Raw genomic sequence first — 15,591 nt, 5'->3', positions numbered from 1 at the left:
AGAGAGAGAGAGAGAGAGAGAGAGAGAGAGAGAGGCTGAGGAATATTAGGAAAATGGAAGACACGGAGGGAAACATGGAGAGCTGGAGGTATCTTTGCCCCCTAAGAAGTAATCTCATTAGCAAACTAGGTTTAGAAAATTAGGAAAGCCTGCATGGAATAAGAACACTGAACTAGGAGTCACGAGACTTCTGCCCCTCGTTAGTTCTGTTATCTTGGCTAAGTCACTTTCTTTCTCTGGACTTCAGGTCCTTCATCTTGAAAACAGGAAACACAGTTACACTTACATTAAATGACAGCTATAAAGAAGAGGATCTGCCCTGGTGACCTTTTGAAGTTGATAGGATGAGACAGTAATGGAGAGGAAGGTGGGAAGCACAGTGGGCTGCCAGGTCCAGAGACTGGGGTTCTAAAACTCCCAGTCATTTATTAAGGGGCTCCTCATTATCATCAACAAGCATTTATTTAGTGCCTACTATGTGCCAGGTGCTATGCTAAGTATTGGGGAATACAAAAAAGGTAGAAATGTAGCCCTTACCCTCAAGGAGCTTACATTCTAATGGGAATGTGCATGGATCCTCCAGTGCATAAATGCCACTGGAATGGGAGGGAGCTGGGTGTTTCCAAAAATAATGGGCAAATTGTCCTGGGGAAACTTCATTCTTATGTTGTAAAGTACTGTCCTATTCTCAGCCATGCTCATGCTTGGCTGTGCTTTTTGGGACCGCTTTTTGGGACCTGTGGGTCACGATTTCCTTATCTGGTAAGTTAAAAGGCTGCAGGAACTGATCTCTGAGGTCCCTACTGGGTCATCCCTGGAGGGGAAGGGAAAGGGCCAGTGGGAATGCTCTCTTGGTCAACCCATGCTTTGTGCCTATGGTGTAGAGCAGTGGTCTCCAAAGTGGGTTGCCAAACCACAATTCTACAGGTCCAATGATGAAACATGCCACCTACCTTCTGACAGAGAGGTAATGGACTCAGGGTGTATACACACACACACATGCACACACACACACACACACACATATATGTTTGGGGGTATGGCCAGTTCACAAATTTGTTTTGCTTGGCTACATATTTGTTACAAGGGTTTTATTTTGTTTTTTTCTCTTTTTTTTTTTTTTCCAAAAAAGGTTGGGAGGAGTCAGAGGGAGGAAAAAATAGGTTTATGTTAACTGAAAAAAAAATTTTTTTAAGTGAGTGACCTGCTGTCATGATGACCCGAGGGGTGTTTAATCTAGGTTTATAGATTAGTTCCATCTCACCCTCCCAGAGATAGTCAATCATGGATCTAGCCTACAACAAAAGCACACCTAGCCTTCAGTTATCAAAAGCCAACATTCCAACAGAACATCCTCCATTCTGGCCTCCATGTAAGTCCCCAGCCTTCCTCCTGAAGGCTGGATCAGCCCTGGGGAGGGTGGGGGGAGAGGCTATAAACTAACTCCTCCCAGCATCCTAGGGGAACCTGATCACAAAAGTTTAGAAATCTCTGGTCTGGGGTACCATCCTGGTTTCAGTTCTGCTTCTGCCTAGCTGTGTAACCTTCCCCAAGCTACTTCATCTCTGAGTTTCAGTATCTTCCTCTACAAACTATACTACTAGGGGGAGAGGGGAGGGTTGTTGATTTAGATAACCTTTAAGATCCTTTTAATATCTAATGAACTAATTATATTAAAAGCAAAAACAAAACCACAAGCAAGTTCATTTGCCTGGGCTCAGACTGTCTCAGGATCCCTCTGGGACAGGGCAGACAAGGAAGAAAAAAATCCCTTTGGAGGAAGAGCTCTCAAATAGAACAATAACAATAATAATAATATCTAAATTTATGTGGTGCTTTAACGTTTTCAAAGCACTTTACAGATATGATCTCATTTGATCCTCCCAGCAACCCTGCAAGGTAGGTGCTATTATTATCCCCATTCTACAGGTGAGAAAACTGAGGCAAACAGAGGTTTAAGCGACTTGCCCAGGGATCACACAGCTACTTAGAATCTAAGGCAGGATAGGGATTCAGGTCTTCCTGACTCCAGATGCTGACTGACACTCTACCCCCTGTGTCTTCTACCTGTTTGTGCTACTCAAATGGAGAGGGCATCTCATCAATTCGGATATTTCCTCCCCTACAACTCAGCCATGTCAGTCTTCTCATGCCTATGTTGGCCCCGGGGAATCTACTTAACCTGCTAGAGACCTCCTTTGCTTTTCTCCTGACTTCAAAAGACCAGCAGAACACTGGGTCATTTCTTATCACATGACCAGCCCATCCCGCCTTCTCTTCCTAGCCTGTACACATCCTTCATTCCTGGTTGGTCGGTTTCTTGCTTGCTTGGTTGGTTTTGCAAAGTCTCTTGTAGCTTCTACCTCGCAGCCTGCTTGTGCCCACCATGGAACATTGTCCTTATCGTGTGACTTCCTTCAGATTTCTGCCTATGTCCTCCTTCATCTGAGTGCCTTGCCTCTGAGATGACCTTATCCTGTCTATAGCTTGCTTATATATAGCTGCTCTCATTAGAATGGGAGCTTCTCAAGAGCAGGGGCTGTGTTTTGTCTTTCTTTGTAGCCTTAGATCTTAGCATAGAGCCCAGCACATAGTAGGTGCTTTATAAATGCTTGTTGACTTGACTCCACCAGTTAGCCCCTTTCTGTTCTTTGGAGACCATTGTGCTATACCACCACCCTCCTGTAAAATATCAGTATTAAAATGATGAGCTTTTTCCAGAGAAGTTTGGGATCATTAAAGGCAGGCTACATGGGAAAACATCCCAGGTCGCTGATTCTAATGCCTTTCCATTTTTAAGTACTAAGTTGTTTCCCCTTAAATTGTGAATGAGGCTGCACATTCAATATGGTAGATCTCTAATGACCTAACTTGGGGTTATTCCATTATTTATACAGTGGTCTCCTAAGAATTTCCCAGAAGAGGATATAAGAGGGATGCACAGCTAACACCCCACCTATCTGGAGGTCACAACTTCCTTTGACTTCAGCTGTATGGAATATAGCCACAATGATTATCAGGATGTTAGCCAAACAGGCTTCTCTGGGTCATTTACTTTCCTCCTTGGGAGCAGTCTAAAGTTACCCTCAGGGTCACACAGATAAATACAAAGAAAATAAAGGGAAAATTAAGAGCAGGGAAGGCAGTGGTGAGTACTGAGGAATGGGGCAGGAGAGAAATAATAGGACCAGGAAAGCATAGTCCAATGCACGCTTCTACCAAGTGCTCAGTGCCTGACCCATAATAGGCACTGTGTGAACGCCTCTGGGCTCCCCTTCCCCCCAGGGCTTCAGCAGCCCCTACGGGCATAGGCATATTACAGCCTCATAAAACCCAAGAACCTTAGAGTTTAGATAGCTTGAAAGCCCTCATTTCACAGACAAGAGTAACCTGAAGCCCAGGGAAGGGAAGTGAGTTGCCCAAGGGCATACAATTAAATGTTCATCTCCCCAAGATAAAGTACTTTAAGTGCTTCGCAAACTTTCCACACCATATAAATGCTAATTTTATTATACAGTCAGTCCAGACTGCTCTAACTAAACAACCTTAGGATCCTAAGTTTAATCAATCATTCAATCAATAAACACTTATTAAGTACTTACTGTGTACCAGGCACTGGGGTAATAACAAAGCTAGACCTCTCATTTTACAAATAAGGAAACAGCCTTGCTCCTGGTGGCACAGCTAGCTAGTGTCTGAAGCAGGACTGAAGAGAGGGGGAATGACTTGTCCAAAGGCATACAGGCTAATTAGTGGCTAAGTTAGGACCACATCCCAGCTCTCTGTCTCTGTCTGTCTCTGTCCCACCCCCATCTGTGTGTGTGTGTGTGTGTGAGTGTATGAGACTCTCTGTCTCTCTTTCTCTCTGCGTCTCTCTCTTATGTGTCTCTCTCTGTCTCTACCTGTCTATCTGTCTGTCTCTCTCCCCTTCCCTACCTCTCTGTCTCTTGGTGTGTGTGTGTGTGTGACTCTGTTTCTCTGTCTCTATTTGACTCTCTGTCTCTCTGTCTCTGTCTCTCTCTATCTCTCTGTGTGTGTATGTGTGTGTGTGTGTCTCTCTCTGTCTCTACCTGTCTGTCTGTTTCTCTCCCCTTCCCTCCCTCTCTGTCTCTTGGTATGTGTGTGTGTGTGTGTGTGTGTGTGTGTGTGACTCTCTCTATTTCTCTGTCTCTTTTTGACTCTCTACCTCTCAGTCTCCCTCCCTCTCTGTTGCTGTGTCTCTCTGTCTCTCTCTCTGTGTCTCTGTGTGTTGTATGTGTGTGTGTCTCTCTCTGTGTGTCTTTCTCTGTCTCTACCTGTCTGTCTGTCTCTCTCCCCTTCCCTCCCTCTCTGTCTCTTGGTGTGTGTGTGTGTGTGTGTGTGTGTGTGTGACTCTATTTCTCTGTCTCTATGTGACTCTCTGTCTCTCTGTCTCCCTCCCTCTTTGTCTCTGTCTCTCTGTCTCTGTCTCCCTCTCTGTCTCTTGGTGTGTGTGTGTATGTGTGTGTGTCTCTCTCTGTCTCTTTCTCGATCCCAGGTATCTTGACTCCTAGTTCTGGAGTAGTAAATAGAATGCTAAACTTGGAATCCTTCAACTTTGAGCCCAGGTTTTCCTTCAACACTGTGAGCCTCAGTTTCCTTAACTGTAAAATAGGGATGATACCTCCTGTGCCTACCTCAAAGGGTTGCTATGAGGAATAATTGAGATAGCAGATGGAAAATGCCTTGTAGACCTTCCACCATGTGTGCATGTACAGCAACTAGCAAACTTTGAGCCAAATGAAAAACTGAATGATATCCAAGATAATCTTTAAAACGCTAGGAAGCACTCATTACATTTTAGAAAGACTTCCCTCAAAAACAATTCACATATTTTTAAAGAGTCTGGTCATCTGAAAGGTAAGGCTTCAGGCAGCTGGAAAATTCATTTATGACAAATACTTTATTCCAACAGTATCAGATAAACAAGGTATTCCTGTAATTAAAGACCTAGGAGGGGCCCCAAACTCCCAGGCCTTATGCCAAAGTAAAGATTTCAAAAAGGAGAATGTAAAGAGAGGCAGGTCAGTCACTACTTGTGAGGGGGGGGTGGGAGGGGTGGTACAGGTCAAATCCTTGTCTGCCTAGAGCAGCAAGAAGTTGTGACTTGCCCAGGGTCATGTGGACAGTATGTGTCAAAGGTAGGACCTGAACCCAGATCTTTCTGACTTCAAGAGCAGCTTTCTATGGGATATGCCACAATGTTCCTCTATCTGGCAGACAGATAGATGGATTCCTAGAAAGAGAGATAGATGAGAGAGAAGGAGAGAGGAAGGGAGGGAGAGAGAGAGAGAGAGAGGTTTCACTGTGGCATCGAACTGAATTCTCAAAGGCTAGGCATCAAAACTCTAGAAGATCCTGCCAAACTAAGAAAGCTGAGGATAAAGGACTGAATGGACTGTGATTGTCGTAGGAAGACCAGCTTAGCTGAGTAGTGATGATTCCTTACCAGAGTTTAGTTACAGAGCAGACTTTTTTGGGTCAAAGCATCTAAGATATAGAGGGAAAGGTCACAGAAATGACATCATTGAGCTTTGATGTATGGAAAGAAATGAGGATTGTAGAAAGAGCGTAGGTTTTAGAATGAGAAGAACTGGGTTTAAATCCTAATCTTGCTAACTATGTGGCTAGGTAGTGCAGTGGATCAAGTGCTAGGTCTGGAGTCAGGAAGATCTGAGTTCAAATCCAGGCTCAGATATTTTCTAACTGTGTGACCTTGGGCAAGTCATTTAACCTGTCTCTCTCAGCTTCCTTAACTGTAAAATGGGGCTATAATAGCAACTAAAACTCAGAGTTGTGAGGATCAAATGAGATAATATTTGCACAGCATTTAGTACAATGACTGGCACATAGTAGGTACTATATAAATGCTAGCTATTATTCCTGCTACTTTCATGTCACTTTCCTTCTCTGGCCCTGTTTCCTTACCCACATATAATGAGTAGATAGGACTAAGGGTTCTCTAAGGTCCACTGCACTTCTAAATTCTATGAAGCCTACAAAGTCCTTCGTTCAAGCAAGGTTAGCCAAGTGCAGTGGCTGGGAAGACTTCTGTGGTAAAGCCTATGCATGAGATGGGTGGTATTATCCTCACACACCAGGAAAGCTTACCTAGACCAGCAGCCAGTGAGAGTTGCTATAAAGAAGACCCACAAGGAAATACTTAACATATATAATACATATAAATGCATAATTTATCATTCAAGAAATTGAGTCTGATTACTAGATTCTAAAATGTTTAGCACAGTGCCTGCCAAAAAGTAGGCACTATATAAATACTAGCTACTATCATCATCATCATCATCATCATTTTTTCTCAAATCCCTTCCAGTTTAATCTTTCATATAAGCTTATCCAACAAGTATATATAATATAATATATTATAATAATATAATATATAATTATATATATAATATAATATATATAATAACAAATATATAAGTCTAATACATGTTGATGGAGCGGAGATTCAATACAACCATTATGGAAAGCAGTCTGGAATTATGCAAATAAAATGACAAAACTATCCATGCCCTTTGACCCTGAGATTGTGCTGCTAGACTTATATCCCCAAGGAGATCGTAAGAAGAAAGGATCCATATACATCAAAAAATTCAAAACAGATGTTTATGATAAGAAAGAATTGGAAACAAAGTAGGTGCTCGTGGATTGGGAATGGCTAAATCAAACGTAGTCTGTGCATGTAAAGGAATATTACTATGCTATAAGAAACAATGAGCATAATGAATATAGAGAAGCTTAGAAAGATTTACACGAACAGATACAGAGTGAAGTGGAGTCAATGACAGCAACAATATCAAGTGAAAGAACAACTACAAAACAATTGACAATGAATATTACAAAATTACAAAGAACAAGCAAGGTTCCAAAGAAGAAAAAAGAGAAGATACTCCCACTTCACTCCTCTGCAGAGGTGGGAGGCCCATGGGTGTGATATACCACCCATTTCCCTAGACTTTGGGAATGCATTTTACTTATTTTTTTCCTTTTCATTAAAATAAAAATAATATTTGTTATATGAGAAGCTCTCTGAGAGGGGGAAGGATACCGAGGGAAATTTTGGTGATTAAAAATAAAAGACATCAATTTTTAAAAGAGCTTATTTTATTCAACACCCTAGAAAACACAAAATGAAGAATTGGCCCCTGTTCCCAAGGGGTTTATTTTCTTCTCCTAGTGGGTGAGGGGTGGTATAAAATATATCTCTGATGAGTAGATTTTACTCATTGCCTTGTATAATCTGTCTGTGTGATACAGGTTAATGAGCACAAGTCTGGGTTTTTATCCGACTGTCACTAGGCAACGAGGTAACACCCACAAGTCACTCTGACTCTCTGGGGCTCAGTTTCTTCACTTGAAAAATGAAGAGATTACACAAGATGATCTCCAAGGTCCCTTCCTAGCTCTAACATTCTACGTTCTATGTTCTAAGACCCCTTCCAGTTCTAGATTCTTTGACTGTGATGCTATGGAGCCATGCTCAATAGAGCTAGAAAATGAAAGCAGTGGACCAGGAGACCTGTGCCAGGGCATTCATTATTCATTAAATAGTGTAGACTCAGGTATTTAAATGTTTTAAGGTGTTTTGTTTTGTTTTTTGAAAGATCAGGATGATAAATTAAAGGGAAAATGTAAAAGAAGACTCATCGAAATTCTGGAAAAGAAAGGAATCCTAGATATATTAAAAATAGAAAAAGTGCTGGACCTTCTCAGTCTTTGTCCTCATTTGTGAAGGAAGGGGGTAGAGTGAACTAGAGGCTCACTAAGGTCCTTTCCAGGTCTAAATCTACAATCTAATAATCTCCCATGGTAATGAGGGTGGGCTAGTAACTGGCCTCAAAGTCAAGAAAGCCTGGTTTCAAATTCTCCCTCCATCACACACTGCCTGTGTGGCCATGGGTAAGTCATTTAACCTTCTGATACACCCGGACAACTCTCTAAAATCATAAGCTACTAAGAGTTGCCTATTGGAGTTGGTGGAGGGAATAACCATGCCAAGGAGATCCCCCCCAACAATGAATCAGTTATAGGTCGAGTCGAAAAAAATCCTCCATAATAATTTATCAGAAACCACCCTAGGTAGTACTGAAATCAGATTTTGGCCTTCTCCCTGGCCTTGATCCTAGGTCATATTACTTCAGGGTCTTCTTTGCTATGCTAAGGGGTTAGCTGATAACATTCATTGAACACTGATAAAATATCTATCATGTACTATGCAGTGAAAGGCTTATGATACTCTCATTCTATTAAAGGTCTCTTAAAAAATGAATGAGCTTTTGAGACCCCAAGAAATGTCTCAAAAGGTTGAAATTTCAGGCAAGGCCAATGGGGGAAAGTATACTTTGACCATGACATGAGTGGCAGAGGGAGGAAGTTACTTTCTTGTTCTTCATAAATTATTCCATGGCTCAATCTTTATTTATTTTTGGTATTTTATTTTTTCCAATTACATGTAAAGATAGTTTTCAACATTCATTTTTTAAATAAGATTTTGAGTTTCAAACTTTTTTTCTCCCTCCCTCCCTTCCATCCCCCTCCCCAAGATGGCAAGCAACCTGATATAGGTTATAGATGTGCCATCATGTAAACTTATTTCCACATTAGTCTCTATGGCTCAATCTTGCCACTGCTTATAATGACCAATGAATTTCAGTTCTTAAGTCTGTTGAAGATAAGGATGGTACCCTTTGAAAATCTCCACTAATGTTATCCCAAATTAATTATAAACCATATCCAAGTAGGAGACTGTATGTCATAGTGAAGAGAGAACAACCTGAAATTTAGGAAGACCTGAGTTTAAGGTGTACCTCTAATCCTGCCCATGTGATCAAGAACAAGTCACTGAACCTTAGGATTCTAGGCTGGTAGTGCCAAATCAAATAGAAAAGGGGACATTCAAGAGTACATAAAGATCCCTGCAGATCTGCATATTGACTTAATTTTTTTCCCTTTCTTTTTTTGACTTCAATAAAGCATTTATTAAGACTTACTAAGTGCTTTCAATGGGCAAAACACCACAATAAGCACTGGAAATTCAAAGGTAAAAGTAAGACAGTCCAGGCTCTCAAGGAACCCACATTTAACGGGGGAAACACTACATATGGAAGGTTTTAGCTGCATTGACTTAATTTTCAAATGTAGCATTATCTATATTTTGTTGTATTTTTTTCTTAACTATTTCTCAATTACATTTGAATCTGATTGGGGCCCTAGGGGTGTTCTACCCCATGTTCGACCCATCTATTCTGGACAACTCTCCAAGACGTTAACTTGCAGGAACTTGAATTGGTGAAAGATCTCTTCCCACCCACCATAACTGCACTTCTAACATTTTTAAGAGGTATCAGAGGGGGTGGTTTGGTGAAGCAGTGAATAGAGCACTGGTCCTGAAGTCAGGAGGACCTGAGTTCAAATCCAGCCTCAGACACGTAACACTTGCTAGCAGTGCGACCTTGGGCAAGTCACTTAACCCCAATTGCCCAGCCTTCTCCCCTCTAAAAAACAAAAACAAAAAAAGAAGTATCAGATATGTATGCTGATTTTCTCTTGAACCTAGAAACATATCTTAAAAGTTGCTTCATTTTTAGAATATTAGAATTTAGTAAGACCTCTACCCCAACCTCAAGGAGGGAAAAAACATCTTTGACTATTTCACAGTTTGGTTACCTGGGGTCTTGTTCTCCTGAGTTTTACTATTAGTTTGTTAACAAATAAACAGCAAAAAAAAAAAAAAATGCTTGTACAAGTTGACTGAAGGGAACAATTCAATTCATTTCACTAACCAAAGTCTCTACCTTTTCCTTCTCCTGTTTTCTTCCTCAGGGATGGTGATCCAGGTGAAGATCTGCCTTCCCATTACAAACCTTCAGGAGCAGAAGTTCAGGGAGTGGGAGCAAACTCATATCACAAAGGTATGTCCCAAGAGGAGGGAGAGAACAGTTGCTATGTGCTTTCTGACTCTATGGTATTGTCTTTGTGGAAGAGCTCAAAAATAACCCTGTATGCCAGAAATGCAGGTTTTCTCATCTGTGTAATCACAGGTTTTCTGCTCTATTTCATAACCAAGGTTTCAGAGGTTCCTACTTTGTGGGCTGTCATAGAAAGAGGAAGAAACTGAGGATGTGGGTTCAAGTCCTGGTTCTGCCTTTTGCTCCCTGTGAAACCTGGGGCAAATTACATTCCCTGGGCCTTGGCTTCCTCATCTGTAAAACAGAGAGGATGTGAACATCACCTACCCTCCCAGGGGTTGTGAAGGTTAAATGGAGTCAAAGTGAGTACTGGCTAGTTACAAAATACTACACTTGACCGTGAAATGTGTCAGGAAGAGACTCCTATAGTTTCTAAGTGGCCAACAAATGGGCAAGTACCACGTGGAGGCTTCTGAAGCTCTGATAAAGCTGTCACAGAAAGTGTCACCGAGATTAACTAAAGTAAATCTAAACACTGCCCCCAGGGGTGTGGGTGTGGGAGGGGGAGGGGGAGATGGTCTTAAGGATATCTGAGTGAGGGGAAGCTGGAACACATGCTTGGCACTAAGGTAACAGATGGTTTAGGGAGCAAAAGCAAACTCTTTCGAAGCAGATCGGGGCTTTTTGTTCTTGTCACTTGTAAGGCTCAGAAAGCAATAGCCTAGGAAACATTTTTAGCTGACAATTCAGTGTTGCTCAGCACCAAGGCTGCAAGAGTGAGCAAAGTTAGCAAAAGGCCATCCCCTCCCAATCAAAACGAAGAAGGGAAGGGAAAGGCAAGAGAAGGGACATTCCAACAGCCAGCGCTATGGAAAGACGGCAAAAACTAGAAACTTTAATTTAAAAATGTTTAAGCGATCCCCTTTCATCCATTGTTACTTTCTCCCATTTGTCCTGGAGAACAAACCTTATGGCTACCTCCAGTTCGGCTTTTGTTTGGGGGTGTTTTATTTTTATTTTTCCTAAGGGGATGGTTAATGGTTGAACAGCTTTCAGATGAGACCTGCTTCCTGAGCTCATGAATGAGCTCCCAAAGTTCAAGGGTGAGAAACGTGATCTTCAGTATATGCTGGGTTGGCACATCCCCAAAATATTTCTGAGTTTACCTGTGATTTGTTAAATCACCAAAGAAAGAAAGAAAAATGCTCCAGTTCATACTCTGAGATCAGATCCATTCCACCCGCTGCACAGTTAACAACCTATGTTTCCGATTCTGGATTGGAAGGGAAGGAGACTCCACCACCCTGGGAGAAACTAGACATATGTTCAGAGGCATAATCCCAGGAGACATTTCAGATGCGATTATGACACTTGGAAACTTCAAGGAACCGCATTTTCACCAATGTCTACTCCCTCCTTCCCAGGAAAGCAACTTTTCCTAGTATATTCACTCTTAGCACCGACACTGTGATGATGGATCTCTCTAATCTAAACTAAGGTGGAGAGAGGGTGGGTGTCTGCCAATACTGGCTGTGGTTGGGCTGAGCTCCGCACCTTTCCACGGTGGTAGTACCTGCCAAAACTCAAGCTCCGGTAGAATTGCCCTTGGGAAAGGAAAGCTATCTGATACCAGCTTTAAGACCTCAAACCAACTACTCCAGGGCAGAAATAGCATTTGGCTCTATTCCATGCTTTAACCGAGAGCCTGCAAAATCTTTTTGGACTAGAACTCGAGAGTGCAGCAATCAGTTAATAAATATTTATTAAGCCTACTTTGTGCTAGGCACTATTCTGCTGTATGCTACTATTGTGGCTACAGGAAGCAAAAGACAATCCCTGCCCACAAGGAGCTCAATCTAAAGGAAGAAAGAGAACACTCCAACCTCACTTTCCACGAAACAGTTCCGAAGACCAAGAAAGAAGAGTTTGACGCATTTACCCTGACAATGTCCTACTGAGATTTTGTTAGTAAAACACAAGAAGTAAATTTCGTGTCTAGGACTTGGTAAATTACGAGTAATCTGAGGAGACGTCACGACTCTACGTAATTTCTCTGATCGTAGAAGCGGAGAAAGGAGTTATTATCACGATGACTGGAGAGGAATACCTTAGGCAGTGAACGACAATGGGACTGTCTTGCCCAGTTACAAAAGTGAGTCTTAGCCCGCAGTAACGTGAACCCTGCAGATGCCGAGGAGAGGCTGCGCTAGGGTAGGGAGTCCTGAGTCAACCACTGCCTACTTCTAGAAGGGGGATAGTAAGAACGTTCGCACCCAGTCCCTCCGCTTCCTACCCGAGGGGCTGGAATCGGGAAAATGGGCGCATTCCGAGTTTATACAAGCAGGAATAAAAGCACTTGCCGATGCGCGATTCAAACGCAGAGCTGGCGTGCGCTTACCTGTGCATTCCTGGATAAAGGACTGGTACTCGGTTCCCTGCTCTCCAGGCACAATGGTGGACCCGTTGTATTTAAAAGTCACCCTTCAGGACGAAAGTAAGAAAAAAACAAAAAACCACAAACATTTGGATCTGAATGGTGACAAGCTTCCAAGAGGTCGTCAAAACCAAAGCAAAAACGGAGCACTGGCTTAAAAAAATTGGGTTGGAAGGGGGAGGGGGGGACTTAAAAGGTGTTTCTTTACTTAAACGCATTTACTACCCGAAATGGTTCAGATGAGCCAGTCACCCATCCATCCCCCCTCCCCTTTTTTTTTTATTGGGTGGAGAGGCTGGGATCAACTCACTACTTGCAAAATCAATTACAAGTTCACCTCCGCCTAACGGGAGGAGAGCAGCTGCCGCTGGGGCTGAACTGCATTTCTTGCAGTTCTGAATCGTTTTGGCCGAGGAAATAGGGGAACCAGGCAAGTACGCTGAAGCTTACCAGATGATATTCGTGCTATCATCCCGTACGAGATTGTAAGCCTCCCGGCAAGCTTCTTTGTCGATCTTTGTGGCCATCTCTTGTGACCAGAAACTGGATTCAAAAAAAAATAGAGGAAAGAGTGCCAAAAGGGATGAACCAGTTGGGGAAGAGACAAGGGGGAAAACCCCAGCACTTGACAATCCGAGAAGATGGGAGGGTCTCAACTCAGCAGCAACAGCTTTATCAAGATCCAAAGAGGAATGAGAGACTGATGCCAGAGTCTAGTGCTTGCAGTACCACGGCAGGAGCTAGCACTGCCCGCTGCCTACTGAATGAGCTCTTAAGGAGGCGCTTAACCCGCTCACTGCGGGCTTGCAGGGCGGCTCGCCTTCTCTGCGCTGAGTTAAGTCTTTGTCTATTGGTCCCGAGTCAGCCAGCTTGCGACGGGGGCGCCACAGCCTCTTTTCTGCATTTCTGCCAATCAGAACGAGAAGCACTCGGAGCGACACCCCTATCCAGTGCGGCAGAATGGTTTTACCTCAAACTCTCCCTTCCCCCTCCTCCTCCTTTGGCTCCTAGTCTTTCGCCTCCGCCTCTTTTGATTCGACTCTGCTGCAAGGCATTACTGGGATTTCTGTGTTAAGTGATGTAATAGAGTCGACCGAGGAGAGCTGTAAATGCTAGTTTGGCACAGACCAAAATCCACTTATTGGCTTCGTGATTTTTAATAAAGGAATTCGGTAGACTGAGTATTTTCATCTTAAGCCAGGGGAGGTATAAAAACCCATGAATTAAACCCAATATGTTCTTCAGAGGAGAGGATTTTAAGAACTGTAAGGGATTTTTGGAAACATCTAACCCAACCCTTTGATTTTATAGAAGGAGAAATTGAGACGGAGAGATTCAGTGACTGACCCAAGGTCACGCAGGTAATTAATTCTATGGACGGTCTGCTCGAAGGAAGATTTGAATGTTCGTTTGGAAACCGTTCATTGTGTATTACAAGTAATCCGTCCATGGAAAACTTTCTTGGAATTCATATAGAAGAAAAAAGGGATTCCAGAAGGTTTTGGAAGTAGAAATAGTGGAGACAGCAGTCCAGGCATTCTTTCTGATATTTGGTCTGGAAAGTAGAGGGGAATATATATATATATAGTCAACAAAGCATTTGTTAAATGACTTCTATGTGCTTAGCTGTGTGAGGGAGCCATGGGGCTATTCAGATAAGACAGAATCTGCCTTTCAAGGGTTTAGAAATGGAAGATCACAGCGGGCAGAAGTTATAAAATCACAGACCGTGAAACCTAGAAGAAACCTGGAGGTCATCTAACTCATACTGGATCGAGAGCTGGAAGGTACCTTAGAGGTCCAGTCCAGCCCATTCATTTTACAAAGAAGGAAACAAACTCCAAGAGGTTCCTTGATTTGCTCAAAGTCAAAGTTAGTGGTCAGACCTAGGTCCCCTAAATGCTAATCTCAGTGTTCTCTCCACTGTCACCCAGGCCTCCACAGTTATCATAATAAATTCAGTAAGTTCTCTATCCAACAAATCTCAAACAATGAAAGAAAATAAGGCCAATAAGCTAGGCAGTTAAGTAGCAGTAGTTAGAGCATTGGACTTGGAATCAGTTCTTTATGAGTTCAAGTCCAGCCTTGGACACTTACTGGCTGACCTTGGGCAATTCACTTTAATCTGTTTTCCTTACTTTCTTCACCTATAAAATGAGCTGGAGAAGGAAATGGCAAACCACTCCAGTATCTTTGCCAAGAAAATCCCAAATGGGGTCAGGAAGAGTCCGACAACAGAAAGGCGGCTCATAAAAAGGTTCAAAGTTCCTGGGATGTAGAGGCAAGTATGTAGAGGCATGATGATGAGTAATGTAATACCTTGCATTTATTTGAAGAGAATATATAGAGTTTTCAAAGCATTCTCACATTAGCCATTCTCACATTCATTAATCATTTGATTCCTGTACCATCACTTAATTAATGTGTGATCTTGGTCAAGCCATTTCCTTTCTCTAAGTCTCAGTTTCCCAGTCTGTAAAATGGAGATAATGGTGCTTGTTAGCCCTACCTTTCTGGGTTTTTTTGTGAGAGGAGTACTTGGTAAAGCTGTTGTTGTTCAGTCATGTCCAACTCTTTGCGACACTTAAGAGTTTTCTTGGCAGAAATACTGGGGTGGTTTGCCATTTCCTTCTCTAGCTCATTTTACAGATGAGGAAACTGAGGCAAACAGTAACTTCTTCAGGGTTACACACCTAGTGTCTGAGACCATGAGATTTTTTTCTTTTCTTTAATTAATTAAATTGACAGGCACTTATTTTCTCTCCCTCATACCACCCCCTCCCCCAAAAATGTTAAATCTTATTTGATCCTTCCATGTACCCTATGGGGGAGGCAGGGGATTTTATAAATGAGCAAAGAGAGATTAAAAGCGCTGTCCAGGGTTAGGGTATGAACAAGTGTCAGAATGGAGGATTAACAACCAGGTTCCCAAACTCCCATGCCAATGCTTCATTCTCAGCAGAGTGGGAGGAGCTAAATCATGGAATTTCCCTGTAGGCAGCAAACTAAGGAACCATCTAGCCCAAAACATACCTGAACTAAATCCATCCCCTGCGCAACATGCTCAAGAGTGACCATCTGAACATCCTGGAAGAGCTTCAGGGAAGGTGTGCTTAGCCTTTGGGTGTGTCCCAGACCCCTTTCAGTATTAGGGTGAAGTCTATCAGCCCCTTCTGAGATTCATATTGTTATATGCCTAAAATAAAAGGC

The 15,591-nt window shown here is 42.5% G+C and overlaps 1 protein-coding gene across 1 annotated transcript in view; it reads right to left on the bottom strand.

Moving 5' to 3' along the window:
• The window catches only part of COTL1 (coactosin like F-actin binding protein 1), a 65,837-nt gene extending 52,595 nt beyond the window's left edge, over positions 1-13,242 (bottom strand). The window contains exons 1-2 of the mRNA XM_069085644.1: positions 12,832-13,242; positions 12,346-12,428 (exon numbers count right to left, since the gene is read on the bottom strand). Of these exons, the coding sequence (XP_068941745.1) occupies positions 12,346-12,428; positions 12,832-12,908 (160 nt within the window). The 5' untranslated portion in view covers positions 12,909-13,242. The remainder of the gene's footprint in view (positions 1-12,345; positions 12,429-12,831) is intronic.
• Positions 13,243-15,591: the final 2,349 nt, after the last annotated feature.

The sequence above is a fragment of the Petaurus breviceps genome, unplaced genomic scaffold (assembly GCF_028583685.1).
Source record: "Petaurus breviceps papuanus isolate PSGF00001 unplaced genomic scaffold, PetGlider_PUasm1.0 176, whole genome shotgun sequence".
Taxonomy (NCBI): Eukaryota; Metazoa; Chordata; class Mammalia; order Diprotodontia; family Petauridae; genus Petaurus; species Petaurus breviceps.
This window is presented reverse-complemented; position numbering and strand designations above follow the sequence as displayed.